This window comes from Carassius carassius, chromosome 16, assembly GCF_963082965.1.
Source record: "Carassius carassius chromosome 16, fCarCar2.1, whole genome shotgun sequence".
Lineage (NCBI taxonomy): Eukaryota > Metazoa > Chordata > Actinopteri > Cypriniformes > Cyprinidae > Carassius > Carassius carassius.
In genome coordinates, this window is record NC_081770.1 from 24,864,556 (window position 1) to 24,882,354 (window position 17,799).

At 39.0% G+C, this 17,799-nt stretch overlaps 1 protein-coding gene across 1 annotated transcript; it reads right to left on the minus strand.

The window, feature by feature from the left end:
• Positions 1 to 24: 24 nt before the first annotated feature.
• glis2a (GLIS family zinc finger 2a) lies at positions 25 to 16,613 on the minus strand. The gene is made up of 7 exons (XM_059569697.1): positions 16,226 to 16,613; positions 10,536 to 10,687; positions 5,389 to 5,528; positions 3,285 to 3,455; positions 2,560 to 2,693; positions 2,280 to 2,398; positions 25 to 1,179 (listed from the first exon to the last, which is right to left on the minus strand). The coding sequence occupies exons 2-7, from the start codon at positions 10,669 to 10,671 to the stop codon at positions 545 to 547; spliced, it is 1,335 nt and encodes a 444-aa protein (XP_059425680.1). The 5' UTR covers positions 10,672 to 10,687; positions 16,226 to 16,613; the 3' UTR covers positions 25 to 544.
• Between the last annotated feature and the right edge of the window lie 1,186 nt (positions 16,614 to 17,799).

The window sequence follows — 17,799 nt, forward strand, 5'->3', positions numbered from 1 at the left end:
AGTGAGTGACTAATGTCTCACACCAGGAACAATAACCATAAAGATAACTTTTACAGTAACTATCTTAGAATTCACATAAACAAAGAATACCATTCTGTTCATTTAAAGTAAACACTAGTTTTTTTGCTTGTTGCTTTAAATACTCAAGCTCAGGAAAGATGAATCCATTATCCAAGCTCAGCTGGAAAAATGGATCGTCCTGAAAGTGATTCCAACAACATAATTTCATTCATTAAAAACATTATAGTTATTATCATTGTGAATGGCCCATAAGGTTTTTGGTTAGCATTGTTTTGGGTATGTTAAACAAATTTAGCTTTTGTAGTGTGAACAGAAAACAGACAAACTGGGACTCACACCAAATTCGTTAACAGTTCAAAATCCAAACAAAATCTGAACTCTCAACAAACATTTTTCTGAGTAGTTTTGTTTTGGGGGGTTGGACATAACATAACTGATTTCAGCACTTGCGAAATGACACCGTAATCTGATTTGAAATCCAAATCAGATTGGTGCACAGTGTGAACAAGTCCCATTAGTCTCTTTATGTGCTTGCCGTCTGTTTCAAGAACAGCATGCCGGGAGGAATCACGACCCATGAGTGAGGGCCCCGTCCTGCTCCCATCCTGCCTTCATCTTCATCATCAACATCATCTTCTTCCTCAACCGCTCTTTCAGCCTGACCCACTCTGAGCCCGAATGGTGGCAACAACAAGGGGTGCAGGATAGGCACCTTCCCAAGCCCAAGAGCACCAGAGCTGGGATACAGCACCGGCCCGGCTCTTAAAAGTGGACTGAGCCTGGACAGATCCAGGGGGTAATTGCTAAGGACCCCGGCGAAGGCAGGAGCCCCAAATAAGGATGTCGCCGCACCCGGTAAGACGAAACGAGCCCCTCCTGGGTAAGAACGATCCATCCGTCGGCCATCCATCAATGAGGCACCATCCGATTCCAGCCTGCTGGTTCTGGGCAGGTTGGCGTGTTCCTGCACTACGGCGTGGCCGTGGGCCTTGATGTGTTTGCGGAGAGAGCTAGGATCAGTGTAGCGCTTCAGACAGCCCACCATTTTGCAGCAGTAGGGTTTATCCACATAGTGTGTGCGCGTGTGTTTGAAGCGGTCGCTGGAGTTCGAGTAGCGCTTGTTGCAGCCTTCGTAAGGACAGATGTACGGCTTCTCTCCTAAGAGGGCAGAAGAGCGAGAGATAATCAAAGGCTGTACCAGAGGAATGCTGAAATCAGACAGTCACAATCAGGCGGCACAGGCCTGTAGAGACTTGTCTCATTTTGTGTGGGAAAATGAGGATGTGTGAAAAAAGTACTGGTATTTTGGTATTAGGGTCATGCTTACATAAAAAACAAACACCAAAAGTAAAAAGGTCCATTCACAACATGGACGATAACTAAAATATCAATTAATTAACAAAAAGCAGTCCACACCACAGCTATAATGATAACGGTACAAAGGAACTATATTGTTGGGATTTCTTTCAGATGTTTTTTCGAGCTGATGAAAGATAAAAACACTGACAGCCATTCAGATTTTAAATTGGATTTTATGTTTGCACTAGTGTTGTCAAAAGACCCGGTACTTCGGTACCAAGTCGGTACTAAAAAAATTTAAATGTTACGGAACCAGGTTTCTTTAAGTACCGGTGGTACCAAGTTCCTTGGTCAACCCAGTTCTTGACGCATACAGCGCTATGATTTCCACGAAGCAGAAAATGCAGACGGAATCTCAAAATCCAGTCAAGAAAATGAAACTTTCAATATGATTTTAATATGGACAGTCAAGGAATTTGTCAAAGTTAACATAAATTAATAAAATCAAATCTCCATATGGACCATTATCTGTAAATGTTAAGCCGCAAAATCACACAATATTTCTTCCATGTTTAATTTTGATAGCAAATCTTTATTTACCAAAAAATAAAATGGGTTTCAATTTCATTAATTAAAAGACAAATTAAATTTGGGTGAAACTTGTGTACTGTTTTTCATAATTATATAACTTGTAGAAAACTTTAAACACAATTGTAAATAAGTATAAAGAATGGCATTGGTTTTATTTTTAGTGATAAAAAGTGTTATTATTATTTTATTTTTTTTTGCATATTTGTGTTTTGCTTTGGTACCGAAATTGGTACCTAGAATCGTGGATTTTCACTAGTATCGGTACCAAATACTGAAATTTTGGTACCGTGCCAACACTAGTGTGAACCATATCTCTGATTGCATTTTTTGTGTGTGTTTTTCTGTATTGCAAAAGTGTTTGTCCTCACCTGTGTGTGATCGGGTGTGTATTTTCAGGTTCTCCAGGCGTGAGAAGCTCTTGTGGCAGGTAGGGCAGTGATGAGGTTTCTCGTTGGTATGAGTACGGATATGAATCAGCATCTTGTACCTGCGTTAAACAAATTGATCCCAGGTTAGTGCTTATATACTGTATGCACACCATTCAAGAGCAAACATCAGACGGGTTTGAAAATTTCTCAATATCTTGGAGTGGGTGGAATTCTAACTGCTTTGTGCTTAAATCCTATGAATGCGTGTATGTTGTCTGACCTGGCATTAAAGCCTCTTCCCTTGCGCGCACAGCCCTCCCAGTGGCAGCAGTATCCTGAATTCTTCTCTGGTTTCACATGCGAGTCATTCACATGGTCCACCAGATCCTGCAGGCTCTCGAACAGCAGATGGCACTACACAGTAAAGACAGAGAGTGTAGGAGGAGCAGGGAGGAAGATAAAGAGCACAAAATGAATAGATGATAAATAGATCTTTTAATATCTAACATCATGCACTTAAAGGAATAGTTCCCCCAAAAATGAAAATTCTGTAATCGTTTACTCACTCTCAAGCGGTTCCAAACTTGTTTGATTATTTTATTTTAATTATTTGTTCTGCAGAGCACAGAAGAAGCCATTTTGACGGTAGCCATTGACTTACATCCATATTATGGTAGTGAATGGCTACCGTCAGCACATTCTTCAAAATATCTTCTTCTGTGTTCAGCAGAAGAAAGAAACGGATACAAGTTTGTGATGTACTTTTTTTAAAAGTGTTTGGAGTATATTTAGTGCATTGTTAATTGGTTTCTATGAAGTTTTTACATGGTCTCTATTATATTCCAGTCTCTAAACATGGGTCAGGTCATTTTGTTCAATGTTACATTATTTCCTCTATTAATATATGTACTTTTTTCACTTGGAAACATATTATGGAATGAATTTAATTTAGTCTTCAACCTCATCATCATGGCTCAAGACTAATACCAGCTCTCCCTCACTCACTTTTAGCCAGCGGCAGGCCAGCTGTTCGTCACTCGAGGGCTCAGGGGAGTGCTGCCCAATCAGCATCGAGGAGGGCAGGCGCAGGGGACCCTCTGCACCAATCGGCAGAAAGAACTGAAAACCTGGAGGAGGAGAGGAGCTGTCCTCGTGGTACGTGGTGCTTTCAGATTCCTGAGGAAGTAGAAGAGCTTATGTATCAATAGTTCATTTCTGACTCATCTTGGTTGGGAGGTAAGAGACCATCTCATGGCCGAACAAGTCCGGACATGTTCCCAAACCTACCCTCAATTTTTGATCCTAGAAAAGGGTTCAGATTAGAACACCGTGTGAGATTGGACTGAAATATATTAATGTGGAGGGGAACTGAATTATGGTAATGGTGTATAATGGTGTCTCTCTTCCAGCAGAATTAGGCAAGACAAGGCAAGTTTATTTATATAGCACATTTCGTACTCAATGGTAATTCAAAGTGCTTAACATAAAAGAAAGTAAAATAAAAACAAGCAATTTGAAAACTTTGGAATGGACTTATTTGAAATTAATTTAAAACAGTTAAAAATAGAAAATGATTTTACATAAAATACAGTGAATACGTAAAATACAGTGCAATCGGTTCGGACATTGCACAGTGCTCATTCAATAAATGCACAGCTAAACAGATGGGTTTTGAGTCTAGATTTAAATGTGACTAGTTTTTAGCACATCTGATCTCTTTTGGAAGCTGATTCCAACTGCGGGTGGCAAATTAACTAAAGGCGGACTCCCCTTGTTTTGTGTTAACCCTTGGTATTTCTAACTGACTCGATCCTTATGATCTGAGTGGTCTGTTAGGCTTATATTCAGTGAACATATCTGCAATATATTATATATAAATATATAAATATATCTGCAAAATATAAATTACATTTATTTGTCAAAGAAGCTCTAAAAATAAAGCAAAAAACTGCTGAGATGATATTCATCTAAGAAATTATACTTTGATTCTTTAAAGTGATCAGAATCATTTAAATCCTTTTACCACAAAAACAGATGCTAGTTGATGTCAACTAGAGTAAAAATACATCTAGGCTTTATATATATATATATATATATATACAGTACAGACCAAAAGTTAGGACACACCTTCTCATTCAAAGAGTTTTCTTTATTTTCATGACTATGAAAATTGTAGAGTCCCACTGAAGGCATCAAGGGCTATTTGACCAAGAAGGAGAGTGATGGGGTGCTGCGCCAGATGACCTGGCCTCCACAGTCACTGGACCTGAACCCAATCGAGATGGTTTAGGGGTGAGCTGGACCGCAGACTGAAGGCAAAAGGGCCAACAAGTGCTAAGCATCTCTCGGGGAACTCCTTCAAGACTGTTGGAAGACCATTTCAGGTGACTACCTCTTGAAGCTCATCAAGAGAATGCCAAGAGTGTGCAAAGCAGCAATCAAAGCAAAAGGTGGCTACTTTGAAGAACCTAGAATATGACATATTTTCAGTTGTTTCACACTTTTTTGTTATGTATATAATTCCATATATAATTCCACATGTGTTAATTCATAGTTTTGATGCCTTCAGTGTGAATCTACAATTTTCATAGTCATGAAAATAAAGAAAACTCTTTGAATGAGAAGGTGTGTCCAAACTTTTGGTCTGTACTATATATATATATATATATATATATATATATATATATATATATATATATATATATATACAGGGGTGCACATAAGTGGTCCGCAAGTCCGCACTGTGACATTCATCCACTGACGCTGATCAGCAGCGGTGCTAATCTAAATCCGGAAGCGCGTATAAAATAAAAGCCTGCTGATTTTAAGTTTGAATATGATGAAAATGCTTTTATTTATTTATTTTTAGACCCTTTTATCCAAAGCTACTAACTATTATTAATTCATTTTTTATAGTTATATTTAATGGTTCAGGCTATATGCAGTGTGAGGACCAAACCAAATCTCCAGGTTCTCATATGAGAACCAGGCTAAAAAAATTATGTGCACCCCTGTTTATATATACACAATCATTTAACAATATTGTTCCAAATCAACTGAACCATTTGAAAAATGTTGCAGAGTTTGATGTATACTGTAAGTTACTCACAGAGGCCAAAAGAGGAGCTGTGGGACTCCAGCTAGCTCCGCTGTCGATGGGAGAGGGTGGTGAGGGAGAGGAAGATGGAGACAGACTCAGATCTACCACCATGGACGATGAAGAATCTGACATGTCCTTGTCAGCTGCATCCGGAGATAAGAAGAAATGAGGTTAGTTTTTGTACAACTGAGACTGTTATTGACTGTCAGACTATAGATTAGTGATGGTTTTTAGTGACTTTTTCTGTAGTTACACTGTTACGCCCTGAATGTAAAGTCCCTGACCGGGCCTCAAATATAGGCCCTATCCCAGCCCGGCCTGTGTCTTTTTTCCCCCTTCTCCCAAAACAGCTTATACTACTGTTTCAGCTATTAAAATAATTCTGTTTTGTATGTAATAGCAAAGTGATTATATTTTGTTTATTTTTTATCTTTTAGTAAGTTAATTTAGAAGAACGTTTGGAGCATTTTTTGTTTGTTAGATATAAGGTTTTTTTTTTTTATTATTAAAGGCAGGGTAGGTAATACATGTATAAACAACTTTCTTCCAAATTTGTTTAAACTTTCTTTATATATCAATGCATAATTAAAATGTAAGTACTCTGATAAAAAGAGTATAAAAATCGAGTGACTCTAGACAGTTTAATCTGTATTAAACACAGCTCATTATTTCCATTTCGGGACGAAACATAGGATTGGCTTAGGCGACTGTCACTCTCTCGCAACCATGGCAACCACCCTTTTGCCACACATGACTTGCCCACTTGCGCGTGCACGTTTGATTTGAGGAATTCAAGAGGCAGGGGAGTCCTAGGAATACCAAAACAATGGCAGAGAAACAGCAAGCAAAATTCACAGTACCGGCCTATGCAGTTAGTGATGGCAAACCAGGGAAAAAAAGGAAGACAGTAACAGTACAAGAAAAGGCAATGAACAAAAAGTCTTTGGATAAACAAAGAAATAAAACGCGAGTTAATATCGGCGTGGCTTTCCAGCGATGGCGAGAACTGAGGGAACTCAAGGGGCTTAAAAGTGACTCCTTGATGGCTTTATTTCTGCTGGACAGGTAAATCTTTCTTTTTGTATTTTGATCATACATATTTTTTTCATGAAGCATGTGTCATTAGCACACGTAGCTGCGTAATATAGCTAACATAACATTACTTAGCGAGCCGTAGTAGAGGCTTTGGAAGGAGCCCAGAAGGGAGGGGGTGGAGTGAATGGAAATAATGAGCTGTCTTTAAAACAGTCGTGAGAGGTCTACAGTCACTCAATTTTTATACTGTCTTTTTCAGAGTACTTACATTTTAATTATGTATTGATATATAAAGTTTAAACAAATTTGGAAAAAAAAGTTTTTTATAAAATTTTTTACCTACCCTGCCTTTAAAGGTGCCATGTGCAAAAATTGAGCTAAAAATATTCAAAAAATTACCTACACGACTCAAAATTATGAGAAGAAATAAGGGCGATGATGTCATTAAAAAAATGTAAAGTAATAGTGCTGCAGAGTTATCAACCTTAATTAGCAGTAGCATTACTAGCCCCGGCCCGACAGGTGTCGTAATACCAGTTTCGGCCATGGGAGGCGGTATGCGGGCAACATAACCACCAGCCAACCTGCAATACACGAATAACTCGCACGGCTTGTGGGCGTAATCTAACCTGATGTCAATCAAGCGGAAGGATGGTTGAAGCCCTTGGCAAGAGACCACCACCCGCTACAGGGAAACAACCGTGCTCGGAAACACAAATCAAATCCGATAAGAAAAGGAGCCGAACCGAGGTAAACATCGGCACCGCTTTCAATCGCTGGAGACAACTGATGGACCTGAAAGAAATGAGGTTCGACACCGAACTTGCAACATTTCTTTTGGATTGGTAAGTTAGATGCTGTTAGTATTTCGCTAGAAGTTTGTTTTATATGTTTGTGTATTTTTTTTCGGGAAGTTATAACATAGAAATGTATCGAAGGCTGTTCTATAAACGTGCTAATGTTAGCGCTGGCTAACCGTAGCTGCGTTTGATAATTAGCTAGCTATAACTTACCCATATTTTTATATCATAAGTAACCTGCTCTGTCTAGTCTGTTGGTCTCCGTGTCCTCTTTGCTTCGTGGTTTTCTGTACGTGAGAAAATTGATGTGTGGCGTGAAAGCGTGTCTGATGTTGACCAATGATGTTGACAGAATGCTGTCTGTCAAATTAATTTAATTCCAATAATGTGTATATACAACTCAATGTAATATGAACAAAACGAATATGAACATATTCACTGGTAAAGGTGAAGGGGAGTAGCTTGAAGATGTCATGTTTCAAAATCACTTGACATCACCCAACGTTCCTCTGGAGGCAAAACGTCCTCTTATAGGCTTCAGCTATGCTCTAGGGTTGTTGTGAAGGTAGGGGCGGAGCATAGAGACTATGCTGTTTCTCGTTTGTTACTCTAGAGTAGACCAATTCACTTTATTGAGGCATACTGCCCCCATCTGGTATGGAATGTGGAGTATGACTTGATTTTTTTGCCAGATATGACAGATGGCACCTTTTAAGTTAATTTAGAAGAAGTTTTTGTTTTTAAATGACCAAGCGGCCAGCGGCAGACTGTGAGTTGATCATAACCAATGTTTGATCAATTTAGCCTTGTTAAATCATCATGACTTGCCCAAAATAAAATCTATAGATATAAAACAGTTCAAGCATATAACAATGTTAGTTTAAATGTTAAGCCTAGATAAATGTGCGTTGTTAGATGCATATCCAAGCGTTTGCAAAGAGAGTGGAAACTACAGTGTGCTCTGCAGCACATGGAGGTATCGTCAACGTGATCACTTGCATTTTTTTTGTGGAAACAACTTAAAATATGCCGTCATTTTTGCTCATAAAGGTAAGAGTAATACATCATTCGGAACTGTAAAGGGTCTACTTTTATTTGTGTGCACTCACAACCTCATCAAATTGTTGTGCTTTTATAAAATAAAGAAAACAAACATCCGCTTTCTGCTGTCTTGGTCTTGAACTGGAGTGCTTCACAAAAATTAAACAAAACTCAGTGAATACATGCCTCACAGACATGAATAATCTATGGAAAAATTTAAATTACTGCTTAACAAAATAAAACTAATCGAAAGCGAAATCTCTTTCATTATGTAATCCTTAAAGATGCATTTTTCTCTAAAGGCGCGTCCAATGAGGAGATGGTGAGTCAGGATTGGCAACTTCATCCCTACGACACTGACTGAATAAATAATTCGAATACCTGTTTACTATTTCCCCCGACACATTCATGCTATTACTTTTGCTGGTGCTTTGTGGCAAGCTTTAGCCTATAGTGTGCATTTGAACACTGATCTCTTCCAGCTGCACTGAAAAGAGAAGCCTAAAAGAAGAAGACGCTCGATCGGCGTCTGAACTATGATGTGAAAATCGGCCTGAAGCCCGGGCCTAGGGGCATAAAAAAAACAGGGCCCATTGTGCCCAGGATGAAATCTAGGGCTCTAGTCACAATAAGTGTGTTTTTGAATAATTAATTGCATCAATTTGCTCAAGCACACCAACTAATTTAGGAATGGAACAAGTTTTTTTGAGTAAGTCATTGAATCACTCATTCAACGAATTTGTTCAAAAACCATGAGGAACGAAACATGTACGAAAGATGATCTACTACTTCTGCCAGATTCTGATTTGTGACCCTGGACCACAAAACCAGTCTTAAGTGTCAGTTTTTCAAAATTATCTCAAAGCTGAATAAATAAGCTTTCCACCGATGTATGGTTTATTAGGATCGGACAATATTTGGCCGTGATACAACTATTTGAATATCTGGAATCTGAAGGTTCAAAAAAATCTAAATACTGAGAAAATCGCCTTTAAAGTTGTCCAAATGAATTCTTAGCAATGCATATTACTTATCAAAAATAAAGTTTTGATATATTTACAATAGGAAAGTTACAAAATATCTTCATGGAACATGATCTTTACTTTATATACTAATGACTTTTTGCATAAAAGAAAAATCTATAATTTTGACTCAAACCATGTTTTTTTGGTTATTGCTAAAAATATACCCCAGCGACTTAAGACTGGTTTTGTGGTCCAGGGTTACATTTGTGGCTCTGATGAACATTTTACTATTTTATGAGGCTACAGGAGAGGAGTTGTAATGCCAGTGAAATGATTCATGGGTGGTAACAATATAATTATAATAAGACAAATGCAGTACGTCTGATTTACATTCATACTACACACATTCAAACAAACAAACTTTTTTAACAGTTGCAAAGAAGTTCAAAATAATGCCTATACGGTGAATATGCTTTTTTGGATGCAGCCACCTGTCATTGAATTATTTTCAACATTTTGTTCAAAAGAGCTGATTCATTCAGGAACTGAGGTCTTTATGAGCGAGTCATTGAATCATTCATTGAACCAATTTGTAAAAAAACGCTGTCTGATTCAGGAACGAATCAAGATACCGGTGACGAGTGGGGCGGGGCCGAGGGACATGGGAGCGAGGCCGGTGGAGTGATTGGAGATGAGCTACACCTGTTCGACCCGCCGGTCTCGAGGCCCCCGGAGGGAGGGGGGGGGGGGAGTAGAGCGCAGTCTCGGGAGTACCCCCCGGCCTGCGAGGGGCGATGGGGGTATGTGACGAGTGGGGCAGGGCCGAGGGACATGGGAGTGAGGCCGGTGGAGTGATTGGAGATGAGCTACACCTGTTCGACCCGCCGGTCTCGAGGCCCATGGAGGAGATGGAAGGATATAAAACTGGAGCGACGACAGTGAAGGACGAGAGAGGACCAGGCCTGGGATTTTAGTTGTGTTTTGGTTTTATTTTGCGCGCATCAGTCGTCCGTGAGGGGCTGATGCGCTGCTTTGTGTTTATTTTGATCATTAAATGTTATTTGATTGTCCGCCGGTTCCCGCCTCCTTCTTCCCGATGATTATTAGAGTTGTAATCCATTACAATACCATTCAGCTGAATGTTCAAAAACTCTGATTCATTGCAAGAATGAAACAAGTGACTAAATAATTAATCTCATAAATTGCATTATCATTCCATTGAAACATATATATGACTATGCACTTTATAACCATCGTGTTATGTGTTTCATCTATAGTTTAGTTATGTAGTGGTTTGTGTGGTCGGTTGACTAACCAGGGCTTTTGGCCTTGTGCAATGTGCGGGATATTCGAACCCGAGAAAAGTGCAGTGGGGCACAGATGGACGTTCTGAGTGTCCTGTCACGGCCAGAGGGTATCTTCAAGTCCAGGGGCTCGTCCAGCGACAGCATGGCTTTGATCACCAGCCTGAGAAAATCAAACCATGTTATATAAACTGTATATATTGAAAAAAAAAATCCATTACGACTCTTCACAGTGGCACCAACACAGACAGCTTTTGCAGCTTATTTTGTAGAAGGAAATACCCTCTCTCTCTCTCCCTCACACACACATACACACTCCCACACACGTGCAGCTCCACGTTCACTTCAGCAACTGCAAGTCATAAAAATTTATTTCTGCCAGACAAGTCACGTACACACACACACACACACACACACACACACACAAGCAGCTCATCACACCAGCAGCCCCACTGCAGTCAAAACATGCAGAATGTATTACAGAGATATATAGATCTCGGTTCTTTGCTTTCCTTCATTCTTTTCCTTCCGTCCCGGTTTCTTTCTGTGATGCAGAAGAAAAGTTGATGAAGACTGGGCCTCTGGCTCCACATATAATTACAATTATTAGGGTCCAAAAGTCTAAGACACTAGGTGAAATTAGGAACGCACCATAGTTAAAATTCTGGTTGCTAATTATAAACGCATTACTATAGTAGGCTAACGACTGGAACTGACTTTGTTTTCCCATTTATTCACTGAGTATTTGCTTTTAAGTATTAACTTTCCAAAAAGTAGCAAGTAATGAGTTACTTTTTACAATATTGTAATGCATTACTTTGGAAAGTAACTTTTCCCAACACTCATCATTTTCAGGTTTAGGGCCGAGATTTAAGTTCTTTACTATATTGCAGAAATAAATGAATCAATAATTTGAAATGTTTAAAGAAATAGTTGAAAATGTACAGGCCATCCAACATAGTGTTTGTTTGTTCATCAAAACTAATTTGGAGAAATGTAGCATTACATCACTTGCTCACCAAAGGATCCTTTGCAGTGAATGGGTGCCGTCAGAATTAGATTTCAAACAGCTGATAAAAACATCACAATAATCCACATCACTCCAGTCCATCAGTTAACATCTTGTGAAGTGAAAAGCTGAATGTTGTAATAAACAAATCCATCAAGGCATTTTAACCTCAAACCATTGACGGCACCCATTCACTGCAGAGGATCTATTGCTGGGCAAGTTATGAAAGGCAAAATTTCTCAAAATCTGTTTTAATAAAGAATAATCTCATTTACATATTGGATGGCCTGAGTGTAACTTTTCATAAAATTTAAATAAGTGAAAAAGTGCATTACATAAACATTCATCTAACCATATAATTAATTTATTCAGTTACATGGGAATGAGGAAGTACTGCACCTTAAACACACCCCCACATTCATCATGACCAAAAGTTATGTTTTTTTCTTCTTACAGAGAACATTCCCAGAGCTGAAATGTTGAACTCCGAGCAAACACTTGTGGCTTTTCATTTTCAGCTCCTGCATGCTTTCTTTTCCTCATTCCTCTGATTCCCTCTCTGTGATATTACACAGTATTGCAAAAGGTTTGAGTGCTGAACACTTCCCCTCGTCTCCGTCCCTCCATTCCTCCCTCACTCTCACTCTCTGGCTTGGGGGTTTGTTTTCAATCTAACTTCTTCCTCGAGCTCCACCCTTACTTTCTGGGTTTTATATACACGCTAACACTGAGACATACTGTGGTACAAACACCACAAATATTGCACGCATTTCTGAATGTCCACCTCCTGGTAACATTCAACAGGTTTTAAATGGATTTTGAGTGGCTGCTTTACAATGTGTCCAACCTTGGTGACTGTGAGGTGGTGTTTTTGTGAGGACAATGAGGAAAAGTGCCAAAATGTCCAAATGATGGAATAAATCTTTTTTTTTTTTTTTGGATAGAAATACCTATCTACTTTTATGATTATATTCTCCACACAGACACACAAGGTCACTGTTTCTCTATTCTGTTTCTCATTCCTCCACATCTGCAAGTGTCTGAAATCCTGGCCCTTTACCTCCTTTTGTTGACTCACACCGAAAAGCTGTGGGTGATCATTCCTTTCCTCTTTCCTCTTTCTCTCTTTCACTCCCTCCTTCCAAAACTCAGTGATGCAATCCCATTATTTAGCCTGCAATCTCAGTGTCTGGCATGAGAAAGAGCCAGAAAAAGAAAATACGGAGTGCATGAATTTTTTAATTGCATGAATCCCCAAATATGAAATATTGTGAGTAATAATTTATTTATTAAAAAACTCACATTTGAAACAACATGACATTCATTTCTGTAATTTGTTTTAAAATGTATTTATTTAACCATTTAATTTGGTGGCAAACAAATAAATAAATAATATTGTTACTATTATATTTTATTAGTAATTATGTTAATATTATATATATATATATATTGATCAAATCATGGTTTATATGTCATATAATTTTGTATTTTTTTTTTCAGTGACATTAGCCAATAATTTACAGCAATATAATACTATGAGCATATTTGGGTTTTCTTTCTTACTGTTAACTTATTTATTATTATTGATGATTGATGATTAATATGATTTTCTCTCTCTGATTTTCTTAAGACCCTCTTAAAAACACATAACAGGATGAGGGTGGAGAACCAAACACAGTTAAATAATGAGTCACTGATGAGGAAGAAACAACAACATCCTACAGAAGGCAATGAGCGCCACATCGCTCCCTCTCTCTCACTTTCTTCATCGCTCCTTCACTTTCCACCCCCTGCGTCTGGCAACAGGACAAGGTCAACACAGCCTCCCCTCCTCTAAAATTCCCATTCCTTCTTCTCCCGCTGTATAGTCTGTCATCCAGACACACACACACACACACACATTCCTCTGGCCACAGCAGATTCACCCAATTTGTTTCCACTGCGCTTTTAAGTGTACATTAAAAATGCAAAGAGAGCGCCAAGCTCATAAACAATAACAAGAACCAGCTGCGGACCCAATCATGCACAGTTTCTCCAGGAAGTCTGGGAGAACGGTCGCGGCTGAGAATCAAATGGATGGTGTGGATTAAGTGCAATTCGAACATTTTTCAGACATCATTTTCTCCCTTCTGGCACTCTCATATTTCTCTCCTCTCTCGGTCTCTTTTTCCATGCCTTTCCTCCTCCCCTTGGATTGCTCATGATTTGCAAAGGCCTCCAGGAACTCTGTCCAACCTCAAACTCAAGCCAAAGGGGGGACAGATTGAGAAAATAGAATGAGACGTAAGGGTTGATGAAGAAAAAAAGGAAGGCGGGAGCTCAGGAGTTTCTTTTGGAAATGAACAGATATATTGCTCAATATCGTGTGTTTATGCTGTACAAGGCATCCTTGTATAGGTAAAGTTAAATAAGGAGCTAATGGAGATGAAGCATTCCAGAAGCAGCCATTGGTGGTTGGTGTTTCACAAGAAAAGAATGTGTGGTTTCATCTCTCCCTTCTGTCTGTCCTCACCCATTCTCTCCATCGAACCCAACGAACCCCAAGGCAAAAGTGAAGCCCACATTATAAGTCAAAACTGAAGTATGACCCACACATCCCTCAGCAATCGCAGCAAACAGTGTCTGACAACCCACTGAAGCATTCATACGCATACTCCCTCAGCCACACATTCATCCACAATCTGTCTCTCAATCCATTCCTCAGACCCTCTGTTAATGTTGCAGTTTGTTGCATCAGGACTGAGCTTGGCATTGCATCGAGAACCTCCCAAAGTACTGCCATAACCCCCATAAACACTGAGCTGGACACGGCAAACGCCCACGTATTCGGATTAGTAGGGGATTTTCAATGAGCAATTTTTTTTTAATGTACATTTGGTAGACTCCAATCTTGATTATTTGCATGCCTCTTTGCGATATGCAAGCGTTAATGAACCTTAGTAAAGGTAGATGGCATACAAAATAGTTTGCAAATAAAAATGTGAATCTATAAAAACACGGCTTGTAAAATTAGACTTGATTTAGGACCTTAAAACTGTACGACCCATTGTACTTTGTTGTTGTCATTAGCGAAAAATGAAATATGGTGTATGTATTTGTAATCCGTCTTTTAAATTAAATATTTATCCCATTATGTTACTGGAGCTAAAGTGGTCAAATGTAAACAGGCTGTTTTCAGTTACCAGGCTAACAATTTAGGCTACTAGTGTTGTGTTAAATAGTTACAAAATGCTTTCCTGATTTGCTATGACAAGGTATCACAATAATGCAGGGTGCGATCTTAGTTTGCCCAGAGTTAAAATTGAAATAAACCCCATCAGGACACAAAATATAAGGGTCTTTTTTCATGCTGTAAGGGATTAAGTTAGCAGGCTAACAATTTAGCCAACTAGCTTAATGTTAAATGGTTACAAAAATAGGGTGACCATATTAGCCATTTTCCCAGGACACGTCCTTGCCAGGACTTCTATATTGCCTAAAACATCCAAAGTAGTTTGACTAATAACATGCAGGTATGGTACATAATCAACCAATGGCGTGTGAGAAGGTGAGATCTACAGTGAATGATCAAAGTAATGCAAATACACGTACATGTTAGGTGTTTGTTCGTTCATTCAACTTGAAGCGTCGTTGCGCACCGATCATTGTATGACACCAAAGTACCAAGAGAGTGATTTTAATGCATAAGGAGCCGTCTACTCTGCTCTCTATAGCTCTTATGAATGTCATACAATGATCGATCTGATCTGATGAGGGGGTCTTGTATCATGCTGAAGGGGTTAAGTTAGCAAGCTAACAATTTAGCCAAATAGTTTAACATTAAATGGTTTACGAAAAGCTTTTCTAATTAGCTCAGGCTTGATATCACAACAGCGCAGGTTGGGATCTTATTTGACCCTGACATAAATGCAAAATAAACCCCATTAGGTCAAGAAACATAAGGGTCTTGTATCATTCTGAAAGGGTTAAGTTAGCAAGCTAACAATTTAGCCTACTAGTTTAACGTTAACTGGCTATGAAAGATTATAAAAATAACACAATAATGCAGGATGGGATCTTATTTGCCCCGAGATAAAGCCAATCAGGATACGAAACGTAGGCGTCTTGTATCAAGCTGAAAGGGTTCATTTTTAAGATAATTAACTCCAGACAGTATATTGCGAAATGTTTACATATTTCACTGTGTAAAAAAATAAACATGAAATATTTTATTATGTGCAATAACGGTTGCAGACTAATACAAGACAAGTAAACTAGCATAACTGGGAAATCTTGTGACAAGATGTCAAATAAAAAATAAAAAAATAGTGCTCACGCCACAAAAGTGTTTGACCGCGGAATGTCAGGATTGACCAATCAGCATCAAGTCCTCTTAAAGTGACATGATATTACAGCATCTGAGACACTAATAACCTCCCAGTCCCACCCACGCGCTCAGGTGTCCTCCGTTCACACCTGTAGCAGAAGTTATATAACACCAGGTTGTCCCTGTTTATGATGCACTCTGTTTACAAAACTATTCCTTGGTGGGTGCTATTCGATCTATTCAACATTAAAGAAACTGGGTCATACTGTCTGGATAGAACTTTCGCAAAATAACACACACACACATACACATAATATTTTTTTTCTCTAGACGTGAGCTGATACAGATTGTGTTTGTCCAGATGCGCGCGCCGGGTTTAACGTTACCTCGATGAAGACGCTCCGTCAATCCAAAATACGTGACGACTGAAGCGCGCGCGGTGCGTTTAACGCTGAGCGAATGTCTTCATCAAAAACACTCCTGGATCCAGCTCACCGTTTCCAACTCACGCAGGACACGACGGGTGATACTTACTCCAGAAACGCAAACTGTAGCTGTTTGGATAAATTGTCGGGAGGTTGCGACAAATCGTTCTAAAATAAATACATTTCAAAGGAGCATCGTTTGCTTACGACGCCTGTCTACTGTCTCCCGACTCCTTCCTCAGTCAGAAAAACAGACGGAGGGAGAGGGAGGAGAATTAGACAGAGGGTGGGGGAAATTAAATGATGATTCTTTATTTTCCTCCAGATGTGGTCTCTCTCTCTCTCTCTCTCTCTCTCTCTCTCTCTCTCTCTCTCTATCTCTCTCTCTGGCCCCGCCCCCCACGGAGACGTACAGTACGTGACGACGTCGTGCTCACGACGTGAAAACTGTCTGACATCGGTCCAGTTGTCTTGTCATAAGCTATCCTCAACTCAACTCTCACTTTGCTTGTAAAACAAGAAGAAAAATACATGAGAAAAACATTCTAACATTGCTTACTTTAGAGACATTGATTTTTTTAAAAAGGTTGCAGCTGGATTTCTGTTTTCAACCCCCAACTGTTTGTTAAGATGTTTCTGTGCAAATTAGCCCAACAAAAAGTAGTCTAATGGTACTGAATGATTAATATCTTCATGTACTATGATATAAGGCACTGCGAGCTACAAGAATGCCATCAGGCCTATAACCATGTCTCAAAGCAAACTGTATTACCATGTTAAAATGTCAACAACAACAACAACAAAACATGTTAAAACTGGTATTTTTAGTACGTTTTTGATAGTTTAGACACCTGGAGGTCACCTGAGGTCCAAAAAAATTTTTTGTCTATGTTTTAATTGGTCCCTCAAATGAGCAATTGAATCTTCCTCCACAGATTATAGGCTGTTTGTGAAGGATCTTTATAGCATACCATTGTCAAAGATGCACTATAAAGTTAAATGCAGATGTTTATGATTGCAAGCCACAGACTGGACTGATGAAACCTGAATTTGACAGACAATATATATCTACATAACTTGCAAATGTAACTGGAGACGGAATAATTATTTATGGCTACCACTACCCAGACCCCAGAGTATAACCTTTCCTCCCCAATGGTAAGTGTCAAGCATAGGCCCCAAAATACCAGAATTCAGTTCCAAGAGGCTCTGTTAATGGACCACATATACCCCCAGATATACATAGACAATTTAAACATATATGATTGTAGTCGCGATTGCAAGTTTGTATCGCCAAATTCTGCCATTATAACTCACAATTTTCTCCTCATAATTGTGGGGTAAAAACTCGGAATTTCAAGAAAAATAGAACTTTGAGATGTGAATTGGAAATTACATTTTTTGCTCTTTAATTCCGTGTCGTCTATAGACTGCTACCGCAGAACTTTCATTTTCTGCCACCAAGTTGGCTCCGCCCACAAAAACGTCATCGCTGTGTGCAAACATCCAAATGGTCTATTGGTCTACATTTTATT